The sequence below is a fragment of the Equus caballus genome, chromosome 4, assembly GCF_041296265.1.
Source record: "Equus caballus isolate H_3958 breed thoroughbred chromosome 4, TB-T2T, whole genome shotgun sequence".
Lineage (NCBI taxonomy): Eukaryota > Metazoa > Chordata > Mammalia > Perissodactyla > Equidae > Equus > Equus caballus.
In genome coordinates this window covers 83,266,776-83,291,972 of record NC_091687.1, presented here as the reverse complement: position 1 = coordinate 83,291,972, position 25,197 = coordinate 83,266,776, and the positions used below count along the sequence as shown (strand labels likewise).

The following is a 25,197-nucleotide window of genomic DNA, read 5'->3' as shown; positions in this document are numbered from 1 at the left end:
TATGTTCATCAGTGATATCGGCCTGTAGTTCTCCTTCTTTGTGTTGTCCTTGTCAGGTTTGGGGATCAGAGTGATGTTGGCTTCATAGAATGTGTTAGGGAGTTCTCCATCTTTCTCAATTTTCTGGAACAGTTTGAGGAGAATAGGTATTAAGTCTTCTTTGAATGTTTGGTAGAATTCTCCAGAGAAGCCGTCTGGTCCTGGACTCTTGTTTTTGGGGAGGTTTTTGATTACCGTTTCTATTTCCTTACTTGTGATTGGTCTATTCAGATTCTCCATTTCTTCCTGATTCAGTTTGGGGAGATTGTAGGAGTCTAGGAATTTGTCCATTTCTTCCAGGTTGTTCAATTTGTTGGCATATAGTTTTTCATAGTATTCTCTTATGATCTCTTGTATTTCATTGGTATCTGTTGTGATTTCTCCTCTGTCATTCCTGATTTTATTAATTTGCGATTTCTCTCTTCTTTTCTTGGTGAGTCTGGCTAGGGGTTTGTCAATTTTGTTAATTCTTTCGAAGAACCAACTCTTTGTTTCATTGATCCTTTCTATTGTCTTTTTTGTTTCAATATCGTTTATTTCTGCTCTTATTTTTATTATTTCCCTCCTTCTACTGACTCTGGGCTTTGTTTGTTCTTCTTTTTCTAGTTCTGTTAGGTGTCGTTTGAGGTTGCTTACGTGAGCTTTTTCTTGTTTAGTGAGGTGAGCCTGTATTGCGATGAATTTCCCTCTTAGGACTGCTTTTGCTGCATCCCAAATGATTTGGTATGTCGTGTTCTCATTTTCATTTGTCTCCAGATAATATTTGATTTCTTCTTTAATTTCTTCAATGATCCATTGTTTGTTGAGAAGCGTGTTGTTTAGTCTCCACATTTTTGCACCTTTCTCTGCTTTTTTCTTGTAGTTGATTTCTAGTTTAATAGCGTTATGATCAGAAAAGATGCTTGATATTATTTCAACTCTCTTGTATTTATTGATGTTTGCTTTGGTTCCCAAAATATGGTCAATCCTTGAGAATGTTCCATGTGCACTTGAGAAGAATGTGTAACCTGCTGTTTTTGGATGAAGTGTTCTATATATATCTATTAAGTCCATCTGGTCTAATTTTTCATTTAATTCTATTATTTCCTTGTTGATTTTCTGTCTGGATGTTCTGTCCATTGGTGTTAATGGTGTGTTGAGGTCCCCTACTATTATTGTATTGTTGTTGATGTCTTCTTTTAGTTCTATTAAGAGTTGCTTTACAAATTTTGGTGCTCCTGTGTTGGGTGCGTATATATTTATAAGTGTTATGTCTTCTTGGTGGAGAGTCCCTTTTATCATTATATACTGTCCCTCTTTATCTTTCTTTATCTGTTTTGCTTTGAAATCTACCTTGTCTGATATTAGTATAGCAACACCTGCTTTCTTTTGTTCATTATTAGCTTGGAGTATTGTTCTCCATCCCTTCACTCTGAGTCTGTGTTTGTCTTTGGGACTGAGGTGTGTTTCCTGGAGGCAGCATATTGTTGGATCTTGTTCTTTGATCCATCCTGCCACTCTGTGTCTTTTGATTGGGGAGTTCAATCCATTTACATTTAGAGTGATTATTGAGACGTGGGGGCCTACCACTACCATTTTGTGTCTTGTTTTCCGCTTTTCTTCAGTTTCCTTTGTTTCTCGTCCCATGGTTTAATCTGTTCTGATGTAGAGCTGCTACTCTCTGTTGTTGTCCTTCTACTTATCTCCTCTGCTCTTGGTTTTGTAGCCCCTTTCCTTTTTTGGATTTTTCAGGAGTGAGGGTTTTCCTGAGGATTTCCTGAAGAGGAGGTTTTGTGGCAATGAACTCCCTTAATTTTTCTCTATCTGCGAAAGTTTTTATTTCTCCATCGTATTTGAAGGATATTTTCGCTGGGTAGAGAATTCTCGGCTGTAGATTTTTGTCCTTCAGATTTTTGAATATATCATTCCACTCTCTTCTAGCCTGTAAAGTTTCTGCTGAGAAATCTGCTGATAGCCTGATGGGGGTTCCTTTGTAGGTTAGTTTCTTTTGCCTGGCTGTCCTTAATATTTTCTCCTTGTCGTTGACTTTTGCTACCTTCACTACTATATGCCGTGGAGTTGGTCTTCTTGCATTGATAAAGTTTGGAGATCTATTGGCTTCTGTCACCTGAAGATCCATCTCCCTCACCAGATTTGGGAAGTTCTCAGCCATTATTTCTTTGAATAGGTTTTCTGCCCCTTTCTCCTTCTCTTCTCCCTCTGGTATACCTATAATCCTTACGTTGCATCTCCTAATTGTGTCTGATAATTCTCGGAGAGTTTCTTCATTTCTTTTAAGTCTTGCTTCTCTCTCCTCCTCTGCCTGCAACAATTCTATATTGCCATCTTCCAAATTGCTAATTCTTTCCTCCATATTATCGGCCCTACTGTTCAGAGCATCTAGATTTTTCTTAATCTCCTCTATTGTGTTCTTCATTTCCAGTATTTCTGTTTGGTTCTTCTTTATCGTATCAAACTCTTTTGTGACATAGCTCCTGAACTCGTTGAGTTGTCGGTCAGAATTCTCTCTTAACTCAGTGAGTATTTTAATGATGGCTGTTTTGAAGTCATCATCATTTAGGTTATATATCTCATTTTCTTTGGGATTGTTTTCTGTGTATTTGTTACTTTCTTTCTGTTCTGGAGATTTAATGTATTTTTTCATATTGCTTGATGTTGTTGATTTGTGCCTCCGCATGGAGATAGAGTTTAGTTGCTCCTTTCACTTGTTTCAGCTGCTGCGGTGGGGGGAGCAGCTGTTTATACTTCACCAACCAGGAACCCTGTCCGTAGTTGCTAACTGGGCCTGGGCCCCTCTTCGTAGCCACAGTGGCCCTTTGGATTCCCTCCTCTGCCGTGGGGGCCGTCACAGGGGGGCTTCAGGCTGCAGGTGCCTACTGTTGTTGCCCACCTAGATGCGCTCTCTCCTTGGGGTCTGCAACGGTGTTATGGGCTTTTCCAGCGGCCAGGGGTGGGATCACTTATATTTGTCGCTCCGTTGCTGTCGGCACCCACCAAATCTCACTTGTCCTCTATGGGTCGCAGGAGAGCTATTGGCATCTTCTACAGTCTGTGGTTAGTACACCTAGCTATGCTGCTTTTGCCCTGGGGTCTTCCAGCCTTGTGGCTGGCGGCTGGGTGCCTTCTACTGGTGCTGTGCAGAGGCTTTCCCTAAGGCTGCTGTGAGCCTGTAGGGTTTCCCCCTAGGCTACTAAGCTGGGTCTCTGGAACTCTCTCCAGCCTCAGTCCTCTCCGAGATCTCCGGCAATCCCTAGCCTCACGGGGTGGGCAACGGCAGCTGGGGGTCGCCCCGCCCTCTGGGATTCTCTCCGGGCCTCTCCCGGAGCCGTGAATGCTCAGCGTAGCCCCTCTGCTAACGGCGCACAGAGAGTTTTGTCTGCTGCCCGGGCGGAGCTCCAGCGCTTCCCCTCCGGGTCGCCGGACCGGCCTTTGAAAGTTCCCCCGCCCCGGTCCTCTCCGAGATCTCTGGCAATCCCTAGCCCCACGGGGCGGGCAACGGCAGCTGGGGGTCGCCCCGCCCTCTGGGATTCTCTCCGGGCCTCTCCCGGAGCCGTGAGTGCTCAGCGTGGCCCCTCTGCTAACAGCAGACAGAGAGTTTTGTCTGCTGCCCGGGCAGAGCTCCGGCGCTTCCCCTCCGGGTCGCCGAACCGGCCTTTGAAAGTTCCCGCAGCCCCGGTCCTCTCCGAGATCTCCGGCAATCCCTAGTCCCACGGGGTGGGCAATGGCAGCTGGGAGACCTCCGTGCCCTCCGTGTCTCTCTCTGGGACCCTCCGGGCGCCCTGAGCACCAGGCTGGCTCTCCCCGCAAATGGCGGGGAGAGACTCTCCCCGCGGGCTCAGGTGTGCAACTCCAAAGTTTCCCTCTGCGTTTAGGAGTAATTGCGGGGGGTTTAGGTAGGGTTCTGGTCACCTGTTTCCACCGTCGCTCCTCTGTTGTGTTCTCGCTCCTGCCCTAGATGTGTGTGGATCCTCTGGGGGCGTCCGTTGGAAGAAAGCCGCTTGCGGGTACTAGGCTGCCCGTCGGGGTCGGAGAGTTTTCACCTATTTCCACATCCTCCCGGAGGAAAGTCCGTCCGCCTTCCGATGTATAGTCGCGTGGGTGTCTCAGACGTCCTGAGATGCTGTCTGGATATCCTTTGTCAAGCGATAAGTGTCCAAATAATTGTAGACTCGAAGGGCGAGAGACAAAGAGGACTACTCACGGCGCCATCTTGGCTCTCCCCCTCAAACTTTCTTAAGAGCTCTATTTTTCTGCCCATCGCCCTCTACTACTGTCCCTCTGGTCCTCAATCTTTACCACTTACTACAGCATCATCTTTTCAACGAGTTCAGCCCAACAATTACATGCCTTAAGCAAAAATAACAATAGAGTTGACAGCGTGGGGCTCATATTTACTGGCTAGCTAACACAAGTGGTGCACCCCATCCAACCTCCAAATACTTCCACTTAGTACTATTATGATATATTAGTGTTACCATTTACTGTATAATTTGAATTTACCTTGAATTTTTAATGTGTTTCTACATTGTCCATGATATTTGTACAAACATTACCTTATGTGAAGTAGCACTAATATATATTTTGAAGGTCTTTATATAGGAAAAAGTGTGGGAAACCTGTAAGAGATAAAGTATGGCAAATATATTAACATTTTCCTATTTTGATTTTTTATTTTATATCTGCCAATGTATTTTAATAATTGTTTTATAGATATGCATATAATTGTAGTTAGGCTTTTATACAAAATCCAATTTTTTCTTCGTTTCTATTTTTGGAAGTTTTAATGTGGCATGAAAAATTACATACACATTACAGCTTTCAGTTTCCATTCTTATCATCAGTTTAATAATATCCAAATTATGCATCAGTTTCTGGTTTGTGTTTGACGTCTTTCCTATACTAAAGTAGTTAATATTTAAACTCTAAATTTCAGTTATCACTCTGCATCACTCCTAAGAATTTTAGAACTTATTTTGCTATTTTATTTATATATCATTTCTTTTTCAAATTTTCAATGGAAACCTTTATCATAAGGAAAATACAAATCATTTCCATGAAGGAAATATAAATCAAAAGGAGACATTTGTAGATTAACTTATTTAGGATGAAGAATAGATACCCCTGGGAGCTAACCTTTAAGTTAATTAGAAAGTAAAACACAAATTACAATCCAGTGCACTTGACCCTGCCAGGCTAAATGCCATTCCTACTTCCATGATGGCTTTTAGTGAGTAGAAATTTTTTCCTATTATAGTTTCTCAAAAAGATCTTTCAGTGCCAATGTGACAGACAGCATGCTTATCTGCGTGGAACAGGGTAGTTTTTCTGTTTGTATATTTCTTAAATACATCTAGTTTTTTTTTTTCTTAAATGCTGCAGTGAAATAAGCAAGAATTGATTCTAGGAGACCCATAAGAAGGCTATTACAGTAACTCAAACCAGAGATAATGTTGACTTAGACCAAGGCTAGGGAGATGAAGAAAACCAAACAGAGTTCAGCAATATTTAAATAGATAAGGTGAGATGAGGAAGAGATGATTTCAAGGGCAAGCAATATAGTATAGTGGCCAAGGGTATAAGCTCTACATGCTTTCAAGATCCAAGTCTACCATTTCCAGGTTCTGTGACTTTGGGCAAACCACTTAACCTCTCTGTGTCTCAAGACATACAAAGTGGGTAATAACAGTACTAACCTCATTGTGTTGTAAGAATAACATGAACTAAAGCGTTTATTTGATTTTAACCTAAAACAGTGCTTATTACCTAGTAAGCACACAGTAAGTGTTCGTAAGGATGATGATGGTAATGGTGTTATCTTATATAGGTGATCCTGAAGGACTACATTTGAGGAAGGAAGTCACGAGTTTGATTTTGAACTTTGGGGACTGGAGCATCTTTTATTTAAGACATTCAAATTATGTTGAGCAGATAATTGGAAATATAGGCCTAAAAGGAGAAGTCTGGGCTGAAGACAGGAGTTTGGTGGTCTGGTATATCTATATTCATTAAATCAGTGAAAATATGTGAGATTTCCTAAGGAGAAATATTACTGTGAGAAGAGACAACTGCTTATGACGAAGTTTCAAGAAATTCTAGTTTTAAGGAAGGTTAAAGGAAAACAAACTGGCAAAGGAAATAGAGGAACAGGCAGAGATGTAGAAGAAAAACCAGGAAAGCAAGACATCACAGAAGCCCAGAGAAGAATTTTCCAGCAGAAAGGAGTGATTAAGTTTTTTAGGTGCTGCTGAGAGGTCTACAAAATTGATACTGAAAAGTATCTATTGGGTTTAGTGATCTGGAGGTTATTGATAATCAGAGCAAGTGCATCTTGAGTGGATTCGGGAGACAGAAGCCGGATTGGAGTGGTTAAGAAAATGGAGTCAGTGAATGTAGACAACTCTTTTGAGTAGTTTGGCTATGAAAATGGAGGTGAGGTTGGGCAGTAGTTTAATTGGAAGGAGGGTTAAGAAATTCCTCTTTTTTGTAAAGATGATTTGCAAATGGTTAAACGTTGTTGGGAAAATTCCAGTAAGGTCTATTCTATAGGGTTTCTGAGAAGTTCTGAGGGTTTGGGGTCCAGAAACAAGAAGTTGGAGGAGAGACATTTAGTCTATTACATACGTCAAGTTGGAGAAGAAGGTAGAACAGAGGCAAGTAGGGTTCTACATTTGACAGTGAGACTTCTGTCTGCCAGCTTCTATTTTACCTGTGGAACAGGAGGCAAAGCTACCTGTGGAGAGCTGGTGGGAGTGTTGGGGGGGGGGGTGTAAAGAGAACAGGGAGGGATTTAAGTTTTCCTGTGGAGACAGGCAGAGCAATTTGGTCAGGGAAACATAGTAGGGTAGAGGGACAGCAAGGACACAGCAGTCGAAGTTTGTGACCATGGACGTAGGGGATCCAATCTCCTCCACTATGTTCATAATTTCACCAACAGTACTTGGCTACTCAGGGGCAGACATGGCACAAAGAAAGTAAATGATTGGGTTCATTCAAAGCTGAAATTTTGCTAAATAACTACCATTCAAAGAAAGACAAGAAACAGAGTTTAGGGTTTTGTTAAGAAAGCTATTGATGGTGGTGATGGTTTCATGGGTGTGTGCTTATCCCCAAACTCACCGAGTGGTATACATTGAATAGGTACAGCTTTGTACATGTCAATCGTACCTCAATAAAGTGGTTTAAAAAGAAAGTTACTGAGTTGGCTTACCATGGAATCTAAACTGGATAAGAAAGGAAGTGAAGAAAGGAGAGGACCAATCTACTGGGAATACCTAGGTGCTTCCATGACCTCGACTTGCCAGTGGAGTTGAAGCGGGGGTAGAAGCAATGCAGCAGCAAAGTTGGAAAAAGAAGCTGCGCTGCAGGAGCAGACTTCTTGGTTAGTAGGGTGGTAGAATGAGACTGTTTCATCCCTGAAGAACTATGATATCAAGCACCATAAGTATTTCCGTATTCCACTTACACAAGATTTGCAAAGGAAATGACAAAAAACAATTTTAGACTCAAACGTAGTGTTGAAAATGAGACGGCTGAGATGTAGCCCACCTTTGGAGAAAGTTGGAATATTTTCCCAACCTCCCTCCAGCCTGCACAACCAAGGAGGAGAGAAGGGAAGACCTCCCATTTGCCTCTTGATGGTGAGATGGATGTGGAGAAACCACTACTTGGGGAACTTGCAAATCTGTCCCCTAGACTTAGAAGAGATCCGTGGACTCGTGTTTGACACATTCTTGAAAAGCTTGAAAGTGAAAGGTCATGGCTGAATCTCCTTACGTCATGGAGTTTCAGCTGCGCTTTCACTCCTAACAGGGCAGAGATACCTGTTTCCATGTAAAGGATGGAGGGAACACATGGAAGGAGTGGTATTTGGGGTCATTTGAAAAGCTACTTTCCCCAAGAGGGCTTCTTGACAGGGCTAGTTGACCTCAGCATAAAGTGACTGGAGGGACCATCATGTGCTGAAACCACAAGTGTGTCAGAAGAAGTGGAAGAGATGCATTAACTACTTAGAAGGAGCAGCAATCCAATGTTCCTATTTGGATGATAGGACTCTTAAGAATCCATAAAAGCGCCTTCCAGATGGAGTCATTTTGGACAGCCACGGTGCCTAAAGAGTACTGATGTCATATTTTAATTATGCCAGTCACGTAAGACCTCTGCTAATCCCTACCACTCCTCTCCTGATCCTGTCCATCCTCTGCCACTCCAAATATGGAGGGTTTAGGAGCAGACTAGCAAGTGGTGAAAGGATTTGGAGCTGAAAGAGAGAGAAAAAGCCAAACCCATAAACCCCCTTCCAGCTATGGGCTTTTAAGCAGGCTGATCTAGGCGAGAAGAGAAGGTTTAATTTTAAATAAAGTTGGGACTTTTGCTTTCAATTACTGACGTCTTTGCTTTTTTCCTACTAAAAATGACCAAAAGACTATTTATTAAATGAAGTGACCAGAAAAGCTATAGATTCAGCCCCAGATTTCACCCAAGGGGCAGCAAAAGTCAGATCAACAGAGTGTGTTTTTATGGGTCGTGGGTAAGAGAGAGAATGATGTTGCTTTTGGCTTGCCCTCTAGCAAGTCCTATTTGTAAACAAAACACATTTGAGATCGTGATTTCCCAGATGGAACCATTTAAGGATGTGCTGCTGTCCAGGGTGTAACTATGGGAGAGAGTGACTGAGGTAGAGCAGATTTGAAAGTCTCTGGAAATAAGAGAAAAATTCTTTGAGGACGGGATATTTGATGGGTCATTCATGAACATGTTATAGTTATCCTGGTGCTGACAGAATTTGGAGGATGGAGGAATGTTGCGTGCCAGATGCAAATGTCATCTTAAGTGAAATCAATAGGTAACCAAGAGATCAGAATATCACGTTCAAAAGAGTGGAGAGAGAAAGAGATACCCAAATTACAGGAGCCTTTAAAAAATGGATTTGTTTTCATTTGAGTAGAGGATTAACATTCTCTAAGTGGTCGTGAGTTGCAAGGAGGACAATGACTCCATCTCTCAATACTGAAGGATATGGGGTTGAAAATACTCAATTTCAGAAGTAGTATCCTCAGGGGACCATCGGTTAAGGCACCAAGGTAGGGACACACCCCAAAAAAGAAGTTGAAGAACTCACTGACAATGCACTGCCAGTTCAATAGAAAACCAGTTGAAAGATTTGGGAGTGGTGGTGAGAAGGGAAGAAGAGGGGGAAGAGTTGGTTCAGGAATAAGAAAAAAGGTTGAGCAAATGAATGAAATTATGTGGGTAAAATAATTTGGTGGTTTCAGGTTAAATATTTTTATGGTTATATTTCTATTGATGGAAAGACAAATGCTATAAAATTAGGCTGCCATAACAAAATACCGTCGACTGGGTAGCTTGAAAAACAGGAATTCATTTCTCACAGTTCTGGAGACTGGAAATCCAACGTAGAAGTACCAGCAGGATCATTGTCTGGTGAGGACTCTCTCCTTCGGTTTCAGACAGCTGCCTTCTTGCTGTGTTCTCACATGGTGGAGAGAGAAATCAAGCTCTCTGGTGTCTCCTCTTATAAGAGCACTAATCCCATCAGACCAGGACCCCGCCATCATTATCTCATCTAACCCTAATTACCTCCCAAAGGCCCCATCTCCAAATCCCGTAACACTGGAGGTTAGAACTTCGACATATGAATTTGAGGGGGACACAAACATTCAGTCTACAGCAAATGCTATTACTGCTTGTTATGAACACAAATAGAGCTGTTCTCATATTACATTTTCTTGTTGAACAGAACGCAGGCACAGGAAACAAATATCGAACAGAGAAGGACCACATGATGTGTAAACTTATGTGCTTGTGCATTGCTTACTCTTCCACCATTGGTGGACTGACAACCATCACTGGTACCTCCACCAACTTGATCTTCGCTGAGCATTTCAATATGTAAGTAACATTACTGGATTGCTAGTTTAATAGATGGACAGCATACAACTTATAAGAATTATTCTCACCTGATTCAGAGAATCCAAGGACAGAGATGCTATATTGAGTTAACTCTCTGTTGCTCTCCATCAGGACATCTTTAGTTATAGAGACCTTCTCTTATACTGGGGCTAAATATGTAGCACAGAGTGAATTAAGAGGTCCCTACAGAGTCCCCAGGTCAGCTCAGAAGAGATAACCCCTGGCTGAAAACTCTAATCAAATAGGGAAAACATTTTTCACTACAAATAAGACTGCAAAATGAAAGGGGATTATTTGCGTGGGATAATTTATGTAGGGTTTGAGGATTGGTGTTTGAACTTGAATGATGAGTGGTGAACAAAGGTGCTAATTACAAAAGGTTTGGCTTTGGAATTTAAACAGATTTGAAGGATTGGGCAGTTATAAGAAATGGCAGTAATAAGTATTGTAAGGACAGATATATGATCCTAAGTGCAAGTTTGGAACGGTGATATCATCTGTTGCAGAAAATGGGGAATCTGTGGACACAGTCAGAGCACTTGGGCTAAAAATTCCACAATTTTCACTTTGTAAATTTGAACAATAAAAACGTACATTACACTCCCAAGACTTAATTTTTCAGATCTAAAATAGTCACAATTCATATGATTATTGTGAGACTCAAATGAAGTAAACGATGTAAAAATACTTAGCACTGTGTAAGAACTATTGAAACAATAGCCTGCAAGTCCAAATTAGAAAAGAATCTTTGAAAGTCCACGACTCATGTGAGAGCTCAAACTGGCTCTACACCCAAGGTATATTTTCAACTAATAGCACAGATAATTGTCAGAGCTCCAGGAAGGTGTGCAGCATTAAGAATGCCCTGGAACAGAATTTCGTTCCTTTTCACAGAAAAATTACAGTTCAGAGGCTGGAAAGCTACTCCCTAGGAAGCAGATTCACAGACTGCAGGAACTTTTTAAAATTATTTGCAAGATTTTGCGCATGCATAGCTTTTCCAAGAAATCCAAGACTCAAAACAAGTCACTCTTCATTCTAGAAAGAACAAGAAACTGTGTACAAAAAAACACTAGTATCACAGTTTAGGGATGATATAAGACAGACCTCTAGGTGTACTTGTTGTTTCTATGAGTACACATCCATTATGCACACTCCAACAACCAACTTAGACTGGAAGCTTTGAAAGACATTGGTTTATAAGTGGGAGGCTTCTGAAATTCACAGTGCCAGAGAGTGTTCGTCCAACGTATCCCCTCATATGTATCCGCTAAGACAGGAAATATACTTGATCCCTTTCTGAAAGCTGGACTTCTATCCTTTCTCATGAATTTCCCAAGGAAAGAGATTCCACATCTTCGTCCTTTCTGTAAATCTCTTTTTCTAAAATTTACAGCAAATTTTTATGGTTTTATCCTTGTTGGTGTTAAAGAACTGCTGGTTTCCACCATTCCCATGAAATTACTTGTTGTTGTCAAAGTAATCCATATCGAGTTCACCTTTGATCTTTGTGTTCTTGCACAAAGTATCAACCAAATTTTCTTTCTTTTATTTAACTGTTCCCTTGACTCTTTGAATGCATTAATCCATTTGCGATGACAGATTGAGAGCATTGTAGCTCTTTGAACAAGATGTTTCAGTTACTATTTTCTCTAATTGGCTAATCTTCTAATTTTCCTAATCAGGGGAATTTGGCCAAAATGCTCTTTAAATTTAGGAAATTCTTAAAATGTACTTGAAATTTAGTGGTGTTTTTTTCTTCAAAAGGTTTTTTTAACATTAGGAATTAAATGCAAACTTGAAAAAAAAACTCAAAGCATCCCCTCTTAATAGAAAACAGTGGCATAGAAGGGGGAAAACAACTCATGTGAAAAATATAACTGATATTATTAAATAAGCTAGATATTTAATAACATTTTTCTTAAATTATAGCCCTAAAAACTACAACAGCATCTGAAAGCAAGAATGGAACGAAATGCATTCAATTTCATCAGAAAAAGTCCCAGGAACTTAAAACTGCACAAAAAAATTATATTCTTTGTCCAGATGTTTGGAGCTAGAAAGAAATCGTCCTTTATTTTCAAATCCACTACAATAATGTCAATTTTTCCCTCTTGACACTGTTTGCCATCTTTTTGAGCAATACCAATAATCAATTTTTACAATTTCATTTTGGGTCTCACCCAGCAACAAAGAAATGCATGAAACCTGAGAGTCAATGATTTCCCACCACTGATGTTTAGAGAAAGGTGCCATCTTACAAATAATGGGAGGAAGAGATTGGAGTACACAGTTCAAAGCCTTTCCCTATCTATCTATCTATCTCATATATATAAAATGTTTATATATGCATATATATACATCTTTTGTTCTCTTTTTTTTACACAAAGAAAATAAGAACAATGAATTCTGAGAAAGCTAAATTTTATTCAGTGCAAATCAAAACAGACTTTCATTCATTCACTCAGTCAATCAACAAACATTTGTTGAGAACTGACAATGTGCAAGGCACTGTTTTGAATTCTTTTGGAGAATGCAAAAAATAAAACCTGCCAGGAAGAAGATTCCATCTGGTTGTCTAGACAAAACGTACATATGTGAAAACCATGAAAATTTTAAAAACATAATAACATTTGTTTTTTGACATTTAGGGAGAAGGTAAAGCGACATGTATTGAGCCCTTGCCAGATAATTTACGTACATCATAGTGTACACGTATCTTGTATATCCTTGCTGTGGAGGTGGAATATAATGGCGATTAACAGCATAGCCTCTGGGGTCAAAATGTCTGTGTTCAAATTCCAGCTCTCCTGTTACAAGCTAGGTGAATTTGAGAAATTCTTTCATCTCTTTAAGCTGGTTACCTTGCCTGAAAAATAAGGACAATAATAAGATCCCTCTCTCAGAGAGTTGTTTAGAGTTTTACATAAAATAACTGGCACTTTAAAAAGTGCCTAGCACAGAGCATGTGCTCAGTAAGTGTTGGTTACTATTATTATCAGAGTTGAGAAAGTTGAGGTTCAGCTTAGCAGATTGAGGACCAAACCAAAAGCAGTCAGACCCCAAAGTCCGTCTCCATAAAAAATTACCTCCCTAGAAACATAGCTGGACATGCATCTAAAAGGGGACTGTAGGTGTGTGCAGCACCCCTTGGTCACTAGAGAAAATTTGTCCATACAACGTGGTCCAATCTTAAAAGAGAGAAACACCATGCTTATGGAGAAAATGAATGCAAATAATTCATAAAATCAAAACACAAAAAGTCTATGACAGGTTTTCAAGAGTGAGAGTAGAATAGTCTGTGCATGTTTTTTGCACAGCTTAGAAAAGCAGTGCGAAGATTGATTGGCATTCTGAGAGTCTGGGGACAGGAGACCAATTAGGAGTCCATTACGAAAGTGCTGACAAATGATGAGGGGCAGAACAAGGCTAGCGGTGAAGCGATTGGAAGATTTAGACTGAAGAGACTGCACAGCCAGCCAGAAGGTGGTGAGTAATTACGCGTGAGGGTTTAAGAGTAAGGAGGGGTTAAGGAAACTCTGGGAGTTTTTGCCAATACAGCTGCATAGTGATGCCATGAACTTCTAGAGAAGACATGGCAGATTCATGGAGAAATTAATAAGTTGATTTTGAATATATTTAAATAGCCTGCGAAGAGCCCCTCCACAAGGAGATTTCCAGCAGGCATTTGCAGATGCATTGTTCAAGTTTGTTATAAATTTGGGGCTATATATATGAACACAGAAATTAAAAATCTAGAGTGTAGAAATCACAGAGATATGTGAGGTTTGGGGGGAAAAAAGGAGAGAGAACATTGATTGGCTTAGAGTCAAGTGGAAGCAGAATGAAATTAGAAACAAGAGTAGAAATGTTAGTCTTGGAAAAGAAGGACATCCTCCTGAGTGATAATGAGAGGGAAGAATAGAACAAGTGAAGACAGAGAAATGTCAGATTATGTATATGACTCCCTCATTTCACAGATGAGGAACCAAGGCTCAGAGAACTTAAGAGAGGATCACTAGTCAGTGGAAACTTCCAGGTGAAGGCAAGTGGCCTGGTACATTTTCCACTCTGCAGCCTCATTGCCTCACAGACCATATGTGAAGGTGCCCTGTTGACAAAATTCTAAAAAAGCAAGTTTGCTGCCAGTAACAAATAAGGACTGCATCGGTATTCACATTCATATGTTGCATTTTCTTTTTATAAAATATAAACATGCATTCATAATAAGTATTATCTGAAATAGTTGCAAAGCTGAATATTTGGCTAGTTAGACTGAACCTTTCTCTTGTTGTCACAAGCTGATGGATAGCTTGGAAGGTGATTTTTAGAATAATACTAACAAGACCAAGCTAATTATTTAACTCAACTATAAAGAATGAAATTTCTTGCATTCTTAATCTTTGAAGCTAGTACCCGTGCCACCTAAATTCTGACTCCCCTGTGATTAATTCACCATTAGTCTGACTAATGCTTGGAATAGGGCATTCAGGAAGTATCTTATGTTTTACTTACCTCCTGTAACAGTCTTACAGATGCTTTAGATTTTTATTGGCTCTTCATTAGGTAAATCCTGCTCCATCAATGCTCTCTACGTGACCCTTATGCCCTTCTCCTCCACTGATGTATTCCTCCAGTCATCACCTGATCTCCGCCTTTCCTAATGCTATTGTTAATAAATACCACCCTGAATTAACCCATTTCGTCCTACTCTGGTTCATGAAAGACCCACCAATTCTGTCAGCTTCTTTTTCTACTTGTGTAGTTGCTATATCCTTTGAAACTCTGTTCACTTTCTCCTAAACTGCCATTCCCATCTCCTCTTATCATAAACTATGTTCACATTTTATAAACTCGTCTTATCCACACACATGCACACCACCACCTCTGATGATTGCAAGCTGTAAAGGCTGAATGAAGCACGATCTTATACTTCTTTTAGCCCACAAGAGGCACAAGTAGGCGATCAATAAACATTGGTTGAGATGAACGGTATGAAGACTTTTATAAATGAAGTGCTGATTGTTCTTGGGAATCATCTAAATAACTAAATAATGCTTTGATATTAAAACAAAGTTATTAAGGGCAATATTATGAGGGACAATTACTGCTTTCATAGCAGAGTAGTTTTGATGCATCAGTATCATCTAATGAACACAACAGCTATCAGTTAAATACAAAAAAACAAATCTACCAGAGTAAGAATGGAAGATTATCACAAGTAAAATTTCATAGCTTACTGATTATCAAAGAATATTGTTCAGCTCGTGGGTGCCAGCTGTGAAATCTGTGGGTGTCCAGAGCAGCTTGGAAGGAAGTTGTATTATCAATGACTAGCACAGTCACTGTTACTAATTCTGTGTTCAGTAATATCTACAAGAGGTCCACAAAACAAGAAGTGGTAAAAGACGTGTTTCCAGGTGCCCTAAATTCAAAGACCACCTCCATAACCTCTCTTATGGGCTAATTCCAGAGGGAGAAGGCGAACCAGTTACCCAGAAAAAGTCACCTTCAAGAGTTATCACAGTTTTCCCCTGTGTAGATGAGCAACATGTATTTCTCAGAAATAATTTCTCTGGCAAGCATCAAAGAAGAAATTTGGATATTACAGAGTTTGGACTCAGACCTTGCTTCAGATTTCAATTTTGCTGTATATTAACTTCCGTAAGCATCAATTTCTTTATCTGAAAAATGGGGGCAATACTAGAACTTACAACATTACTGTGAGGATCAAATGGCATAATGCCTTGTGGCTCTTAGCAGACAGCCTGGTACATAGAAAATTGTCAATAAGCTAGTCATTGTTGTTGCTGCTTCTACTTTTGCTGTCGTTGTTGTTTGAAATCTAAGCCTGGCTCATAAATAACAAGTAGTTAATATTTGGAAAGAAACTTCTGGAAATACACAAATACAAAACTGAAAAATGGCTTTGACTCAGAAATAATCAAAGCAGTCATTAATCGAAAGAACTATAATCAGTGTGGACACTAACTTACAGTGTTCTTAGTGTCCAAAACGTGTTACGAGGCTGCAAATTTCTACAACTATATCCATTCTTTTGAGACCATTTCTGTGTCTTTCATTACTGTTAAAGTTATTCATCATTTTGTAGTTGGGCATAAGGATTGCAGCATCAGTATCTTCCTAAGTTTCAGCATCAGCACTCTTGTATGCTTTAGGTCAAATCACGTCCCTGTTACCATGCAATCATTCCTGTAGTGTTCTAAAATGTCCTTAAAACAAAACGTTTGTATTCTAGTTTATGGATATTTTGCAATATGTATGGAATTTTCTATTTTTACCTGGGAGCTGGAGTTGAAGACACTATGCTTTGATGAAAAGAGATTGTGTTTTAAACACTCTTCCTGGGTTAAAAACCCAGCTTGACTGTGCAGTCCGTGACCTTGAGCAATCCACTGAACCTTCTCAGACTCAGTGTCTTCCTGTGTAAAATGGAAATATAGTGCTTTCCTCACAGGATTTTCGTTAGAATTAAATGTACTTAGCTCCCTCATTCCTACACCTCTGCTTGACCTCTAAAACTTAGAGTCCAGGGTGAATTCTCTCTTCCTCTTATCTGCATTTCCTCCTGAAATTATCACACTCATGTTCACGGTTTATAGTATCACCTATATGTGGGTAACTACCAGTTTTACATCTCTCACCTGCCCTCACCTCTCAATTCCAGACTCATTTATCCAAGATGCTATCCAACATGGCCACTTGGAAAACTAAGGGACATCTCAAATTAACAGGCCTACAGCAACATTCTTAATCTGCCACTCCATTACCCTCTGCCAACCCGTTCTCCTCTCAGACTTAATTTCAATAAATGGCACCTTTTCCCTGTTTCCCACATTTGTCCCAAATATATTTAAAATCTATTGCCTTCTCTTCATCTTCACTGCCACCAATCTAATTTAAGCTAAAATCTACTCTACTCTCTACTCTATTCCTCTGAAAAACTTCTTTTGTCTTCTAATAGATTCCCCTGTGTATTTGTCTTCTCTTGCTTTGTTATAAATTACCATCAATTTAGTGGCTTAAAATAGCACAAATTTATTATCTCCTAATTTCTGTCGGTCAGGAGTCTAGGCACAGGTTATCTAGGTCCTTTGCGCAGGATCTCACCAGGCTGAAATCAAGGTGACAAGCGGTCCTGAGATCTCCACAAGTGCTCAGCATCCTATTCCAAACTCATTCAAGTTGTTGGCAGAAATTAGTTCCCTGAGGTTGAATTACTGAGGTGCCCATTTTATTGCTGACGATTGGCACGGGATCCCTCTAAGTTCCTAGAGGCTACCTGTAGATCCTTGTCATGTAGTCCCTTCCTTTGACAACATGGAAGCTTACTTCTTTAGGCCAGCAGGAAAGTCTCTCTTTTAAGGACTCACCTGATTAAGTCAGGTCCTCTCAAGATAATCTTCCTTTTGATTAATTCAAAGTCAATTGGTGGGGTCTTTGATTACCTCTGCAAAATCCTTTCATTTTTGCCATAAAAGAGCCTAATTGCAGGAGTGAAATCTCATCATATGCACAAGTTCTATGCACACAGAGGAGAGACGGTTGTACAAGGCATATGTACCTGGGGCAGGAATCTTGGGAGTCATCTTGGAGCTCATTCTATCACATCCTGGCTTCCACTCTTATTGTCTTCAATCTTGAGAATCCACCTAGCCAACATGTTTTATGTAAATCACAAATTTACGTGGACTTTAAATTAGATCACATCACTAATTTACAATGTTCCACTTATTCCTAATTGCATTTGTACTAAAATCCAAATCGCTTCTGATGGCCCACAAGGTAATATATGATCTGACATCTATTGGGTGCTCCTTGGACTCTATTTCACGTCACTATAACTTTAGGTCACTACCTACAGCCTCACTGGCCTTCTGTATGATCCCCAAACATTCCAAACTCACTCCTACCTCAGGACCTTTGTACTTGCTATTTCTTCTGTCTGGAATACTGTTTCCCAGTTATTTACATAAACTAGCCCCTTCTTGCAATCTAGATCTCACCTCAAATATCACCTTCCTTGGCCACCCTGTGTAAAATTTCTCCCTCCTCCTAATAACTTTTAATTACATTTTTCTGTTTTATTTTCTGATTTGTTATATGCTTACCTATTTATTGCCTGTGTTCCTCACTTAAATGTAAACTTTATAAGAGCCTGGACTACGTCCATCTAATTCACCACTCTACCCCCAAGACACAGTGTTAAGTGAAAGAAAAGGATTCTATTCAGAATTAAATGTAATTAGCATAGTTCACAATATAAGAAATCTTCATTTGCATCAGGCAGACACTTGCAGTCACTTCACTTAGAGGGTATGAGGAAGTAGAAAAAGGAACACCACAATGAAACTAATCCCTTACTTAGAGTATGCCAACCATTTCATTAGCATTCAAAATGTTCGCTCTAGATGTAAGCCTAATGGTGATGATGATGGAGACCATAGTCCTGGTGGTTGTTTATATACTTCTTACTACTGAAGAAAAAAACGAAAACAAAATGGAAAAACAGAGGTTAGCTTTTTCAGGCTTTCATTTTCCTAAATGAACTATCCCTCCAGGCAAAAATGCTGAAAAGCCCATCTTCAGCCAAACAAATCTCACAGGATTCTCCATAGTAGGTGGGGAGAACGACGCAGCTTGATTTCAAGATACGAGGCACAGATGGTGAACAATGAAAGTGGTTTGGGGGGATTATTTTGACCCTAATCCAAGTAGCATTTCTAAATGTCTTTAGGCTGAACAGACTAACTTAGGTCATTGACCTGTAATCCAAGTCTAATAATTTGAGGGGAAACAAGCTTAAGCCTTTCCCCTTATTTTATTTTCAGGGAGAAAAGTAACTACTATGTGTAATGGTGAGTATGTCCCATATCTTCCTTCTTGGCTGGTAGCACAGCAAATATGTGAACTGCTGCTTAGCAATGACCATCAGAGAAGATGCCACTTGTACTCCTGTGAACACTTTTCCATATTTTCACACAGACGCTACCCTGACTGTCGTTGCATCAACTTTGGATCATGGTTTATGCTCACCTTCCCAGCTGCTATTATTATTCTACTCTTGTCCTGGATCTGGCTTCAGTGGCTTTTCCTAGGATTCAAGTAAGTAAATATTCCATGTTAATCAGATAAACAAAGGTGTCTAGGTTCCAAGTTCTTAGCTCCTCACCCAACCTTCTTTGACCTATTTCGTGCATGTTGCATTCCTGCATTTCTGTTCCCTACAAAACTGACACCTAAGAACACATATTTTAAGGATAAGCTAGAATAACACCTAAGCAATGTTGCCTGTGGAAGAGAGTTTGTAGAAAGCAAGTCTATCTTGGTCTCCTTTGAATCCTAAGCCAATAAGGTATTGATAGATCCGGAGGACATAAGGAGCTCACCATGATGAGGACCCTGTCCAAATTGTTAAAGTGGAATATTAAGAAATTTTGCCCCTCCTCGTGGTTTAATGTGGGGATTCCCTCAGGTTATCAAGTTACTTTAAACTGTAACATGCAAGATTTCCTGCTTCATCTTAACACGAAAGTTGACACATCCTTGAAAAACTAAAATCAAAGTCTGAGAGTATTCTCTATGGAAAGAATATTGGATCAGGAATGAGGAGACCAGGGATACAGTTGTGGCTTCTCACAAGCCAGGTGAGTGATCTTTGTGAGGCTTGATCCATTCTCAGTCTCAGTGTCTTCAACTGTAAAACGATAGACTTTAACTAGAGGATCAGTCAGCTGGCTTCCAACGCTGTAATTCTAACACGTCTGGGCCCCAGTTGAAAGTGTAGAAGTCAAGGAAAGAAATACTGATCAATAAAGAGCTGCTAAAATGTCAAACATATATATTCTAGGCAAATATGCAGATATTACCTTGGCTAGGACTGAAGCTGGTGGTTCATAAGCACCAGTGAGTTACATGACTTCAATGACGGCCAGCATTTAAAATCAGGCAGGGCTCCACAGCAGAATCTAAACTGCAGCATTGCATATTCAACACAAACAACAATACTCCAAAAAGAAAGGCGGAAAGGCTGTCTATTAAACCTTCGGGACTTTTTCCTGAAAAACAACAGTTCAAATCATTTTTATAGGGCTTTATTTAAATGATTTCAAGCCCCTATGAGTAAAACAGCACGTGACCCACCAAGCAGGTGAGGCTGCAGTCAGGAACTTCCTTTGAAAAGCAAAGCAGTGAGATCTGGTGGTTGTCCGTGCCTCGGCCTGAATGTTCCAAGCCTGGTCAGATAAGGACTGGTGTTCTTCCCTCTCAGTTCCTCTTCCTGGTTCTTCTCTAGAACTGCTACAATTTTGTTAGTAGTGGGGAGATGGTACTGAGGATTTTTTTAAAAATCTATTGGTCCAGATTGTGGGAGCAGCGTGTGGCAGTCTTCCTGCCGAAGCAAATGTGTGGAATGTCACTGACTTCAGCAGGTGGGCATCAGTGGGAAGAGGCCAGCTGCATACTAAATGCCCCTTCCTGGAAATCCAAGCCTTTGGGGATCTGTTCAATAGTACAGGCAACAATGCAGGATGCAGGTTTCTCCCACACCAGTGGAGAAAGCATCCAGTCACAGACCCACTGTTGTTTTCTCCGTTTTTGCTATATATAATGATTTTATAAAATATATATGCAAGCACTGTCATTATTTTGAGATTGCCCAACACTTAAAAAGGAGAAATTAGGAAGATAAAGGGAAGATGTATTGAAATGTGTTTTCTACAAGGAAAAGAATCCTGTGAAGTGTGTGCATTAGGCAAAGTCCATAAATCATCATCAGTGGCATGTTTCAACAGTCCCCTTGCTGTCCACTGTTGGGTAGACATTGCATAGCTTCGTGCTCCAGCTAATTTTTCAGTGTCCTTTAAAGTCTACCAGGGTATTCACCTCCAGAGGTTTGAGATAGACAAACAGAAATTATCAGCCACTCCCCTGGCAGGCTACCATACATTCTGATTAGTGTGTTGGCTGTTAACACAGTTAACTCACGCATTATAAATGACCCCTACCTATCTGGAAGAAAAGCTCATCTGTCAGTGCCACCGAACTTAGTTAAATGGCGAGGTTGATGCATTGTCATCTGCTTCATCAGTTCCTTTGTGAAGGCATTAACCTTCATTTGTAGCAAAGCCAATTTGGCTTTGGCTTAACTATTTATTATCCCCCACCAAAGTGACAAAGTACAGATGCAGTCTACTGGGTGGAAAACAGTTTCTAAGGAGACTCATCCTTTTTTTAACTCTACTTTCCTATTCTACAGATGATTCTCAAAGTGTCCCACAGGTTAGTTTCTTATAATAGTAGTGTTTATATTGTGAGAAGGGATAAAATTTCAAGACTGGTGCTAGTCAGTAACTTAACTGAGACTATAAAGATTAAATATTACCTCACTGATTTTAAATGCAACAGCATCCGTCTAATTATGTTCAGTGGTTGGAGTGTGTGCAGGAGAGTGATTATGAATGTGTAGGATGGATGACTTAAGAATTGAGGAAACTCTGCTCCTTCAAAGAGAATAACAGTCCAGACAAATTTGAGTAGCTGAGTTACAGAAAAAATAAATAAAATTTGTCTGTGTGAGAGCTACCCTCACACCACCCCAGTCTTCCTATTTACTCCCTCATAAATATCCATGTTTACCCCAGCAATTTTTCAGAAGGAATGCCCCTGTTTGCTTTCTTTCTTTTTTTTAAAACCGCTTTATTGAGGTATGATTGACATACAAAAAGCTGTAGATATTTAGTGTATACAAAACTTGATGCATTTGGGAATAAGTATATACTCATGAAACCATCATCAATATCAATGCCATAAACTTATCCAAAATCCAGTAGTTTCCTACCATCCTCTTTATTTATTTATGTAATAAGAACTCTTAATATAAGATCTATCCTCTTAGCAAATTTTTAAGTATACAACATAGTATTGTTAATCCTGGGTTCTATTTTGTACAGGAGATCTCCAGAGTTTCTGTTGCATAACTGAAACTTTGTATCCTTTGCCCAACACCTCCCCATTTTCCACTCTCCCAAGTGCCTGGCAACCTTCCTTTTACCTTTTGCTTCTTTGTGTTTGACTATTTTAGATTCTACGTGTAAGTGAGATCACGCAGTGTTTGCTTTTCTGTGTCTGGCTTATTTCACTTAGCACGACGTCCTCCAGGTCCATTCATGTTCTCACAAAGGGCAGGATTTCCTTCTTGTTGAAGGTTGAATAATACTTCATTGTTTGTGTATACCACTTTTCTTTATCCACTTGTCTGTCAATGGACATTTGAGTTGTTTCCATATCTTGGCTGTTGTGAATAATGCAGCAATGAACACGTGAGTGCAGGTATCTCTTCGACATCCAGATTTCAATTCCTTTGGCTCTACACTCAGAAGTGCTTTCTATACCTACAAATAATGTAATCCAACTGAGCCACTCATAGACATTCCAAGAGATAGTCCCTAAGAATCTAGCCATTTTTCCATTTGTTTCTTCTTCTGGAGGGACTTTTTTTTCCATAGATCTCAGTCTAGAGCAGTGCTTCACAAAAGTTCTTCAAGGTTTTGAAGACCCTGGACTTCAAGACAGAAAAATTAGTCATAGGAGAAAAGGGTCACTAAAATCAGCAGCTAAAGGAAATAGAGACTGGCAGTTACTGTTAGAAACAATTTGGAAAATTATCTAGTGGGTGCTATTAGGACATAAGGGGTGGAAAAACTTGAAAAAAATGTAATAGAGTTGATTTAGTTCTGAGAATAGACATAGATTGGACTCTGTCCATGATTAGTGTATGTGACTTCCCTGCCCTAGTGTATAACTCAAGTTTAGCATATTTTGTGCAAAATGATACATCTGACAAATGTCTCCTAAATTTGACAAAGGTACTATTGAGTTAATAGTGCCTTTGAGTCGATAATGAGTCGATAATTACTGTGTATACCAGTGTTTAGAGAGTCCAAGCCAAAGAAAACATCTAGGACACTGCCTCTTCCCTCGAATAACTTGTTGTATAAGTGATGAGATAAAACTTAGACATATGCAACAGTTAACAATCAAGATATGCAATCTACATATTAAAATATATAACAATCAGGTATATAATAAAGTGTTAAATTAGAGATGAGTGGAACATGGCAAAATTCTAATGGTGCAAAAGGACTTGGAAAAGGAAGAGATAAGTAGAAGATGTCGTGGAAAATATGGAAGAGAAATTAAGCATTGAAAAATGTGCAAATCAGTCAAAAACAGAAAAAAGAGGAGAGAACATTCGAAGAAGGAGATGGAGGCAAAGGCGAAAAGCACAGATTTCTGTTATTAGGGAGAGTCATATTTTCATGTTTTATGAAACTTTCACACAATTATCTTCCGTAAAGGGAGAATCCTTTGCCTAACATGTTCAATTATTCTTTTCAGTGTTAAGGAGATGTTCAAATGTGGCAAGACCAAAACATTCAGACAAAAGGCTTGTGCCGAGGTGATTAAACAAGAATACCAAAAACTTGGGCCAATAAGGTAAGATTCACACACACACACACACACACACACACACACACACACAGAGGTATGCTGCTTATACTTCAAGGGTTTATTTCCAGGCAAATAAGCACGTAATCATCTGTCGTGCATTGACAACACTTGGTAAGGGTGCTGAATGTTCTAACCTTTGTGAATATAACTCATCTTGACAAAACACATATCTCGTCTAACTCAGATTTACCGGGTAGATTGACAAGAAGCTGAAAGACCCACAGAGGAGTGACGTCCTCCTCTGATCTCGCTGATTCTTTCCAATTACGGTGTTGACACATCCGGGTTTTACAATGTTTACAGTCTGCTAAGATTACTCCTGACAATAGCTCAGCGAGTTTCTACAAATGTCCAGACTGAGAAAATAAACGAAAGGATTGGCATTTTCCCACAGGTCTCAAGAAATTGTGACCTTGGTCCTCTTCTTGGTAATGGCCCTGCTGTGGTTTAGCCGAGATCCCGGCTTCATTTCTGGCTGGTCTGTGCTTTTCTCAGAGTAAGTGTCACGTGTTATGTTCCTCAGCTCTTCCTGTTTTCTCCTTGGCCTTTCTCCTGAGTGGTTCCTATAACTCTGAAAGATTGTATGAGATTTTTTTCTCCCTTTCCATTGAAAAGATTTTTTTAATTCTAATCTTTTCAGGAAAACAATTGATAAGGAATGAAATCTAGGAGAGGGTTGCAGACAAGATGACCAAACTCTCCTGTACCTAAAAATCAGGCTCCTTTAGACGAAGCTATTTCCCTCCTTACAAAATTAGAAATATAGCCTGCAGGAAGGCCAGATTCTCTGGTGGTGGGGAGTATAGACTCTGGGGCCACATGGCTTGGATTCCACTCCTGGCTCTTCCACTTACTTTGGGCAAGTCATCTACCTCTCAGTTTCTTCATCTGTAAAATGGAGCTTATAAGAGCGCTGCATTTCCCCCTATAGGAAGCATGATAATAAATGTTTATTTTGTGAAATAAATGCCACTCAATGCTTTTTCATAACCTGATATGAACTCACGTTCTGTGATTTTTGCCAACTTAATTTTTTTACATCTATGGAGGATTATTTATTTGGTTCAATAGCCTTTTTCTCTATTTATGTCCATTTTTTATTAGTTCGCTGTCAATCCATTCCTGCCCCTATTTTATAGATAAGGAATTCCTGAATAAGTAATAAGACTGACTTTATAAACTAATGTTAGAAGCTGGGTCAGAGTTAATTTTATCTTTCAGTGTCTTATACACCAGCAGTCATTGCTGAGTCATGGGAAGTGAGGGGGAAGATTGTAGCATAATTTTCTAAATTAAGGACCATCCTACATGTCAATATAAATACTTGGGTGTTGAGATTTGTGTTCCCAATCTATCTTTCACTGAACCAGTCTGGTTCCTAAATTCAGCAGATCTCTAATTTGGACTTCCTATCTCACATACCCCAGCAAGAATCCATGTATTTTGGGGCAGAAACCAAAATTGTTTGGGTGAAATATATTCTGCCCACATGGAATAAAGAAATTTCTTTCTTCTCGAATCAGAGCCTTCTGGTTATATAGGCATTGCCAACATATTTTAAAGGTGCAAAGTCTGTGTGCAAATTCCTAGGGAGCACACAAGCATAGCAGTGTAATGTGGCGGCATGTTTCAAAGGATCAGCTTCAGTTCTATATACTTTTTATTTCTTTTGGGACTAAAACTTTTCATTTTAAG

The 25,197-nt window shown here is 39.8% G+C and overlaps 1 protein-coding gene across 1 annotated transcript in view; it reads left to right on the top strand.

Annotated features, from left to right (window-relative positions):
- Positions 1–25,197, top strand: part of SLC13A1 (solute carrier family 13 member 1) — an 84,468-nt gene that overhangs the window by 44,797 nt on the left and 14,474 nt on the right. The window contains exons 7-10 of the mRNA XM_023639579.2: positions 9,797–9,948; positions 18,976–19,095; positions 23,389–23,487; positions 23,897–23,998. Of these exons, the coding sequence (XP_023495347.1) occupies positions 9,797–9,948; positions 18,976–19,095; positions 23,389–23,487; positions 23,897–23,998 (473 nt within the window). The remainder of the gene's footprint in view (positions 1–9,796; positions 9,949–18,975; positions 19,096–23,388; positions 23,488–23,896; positions 23,999–25,197) is intronic.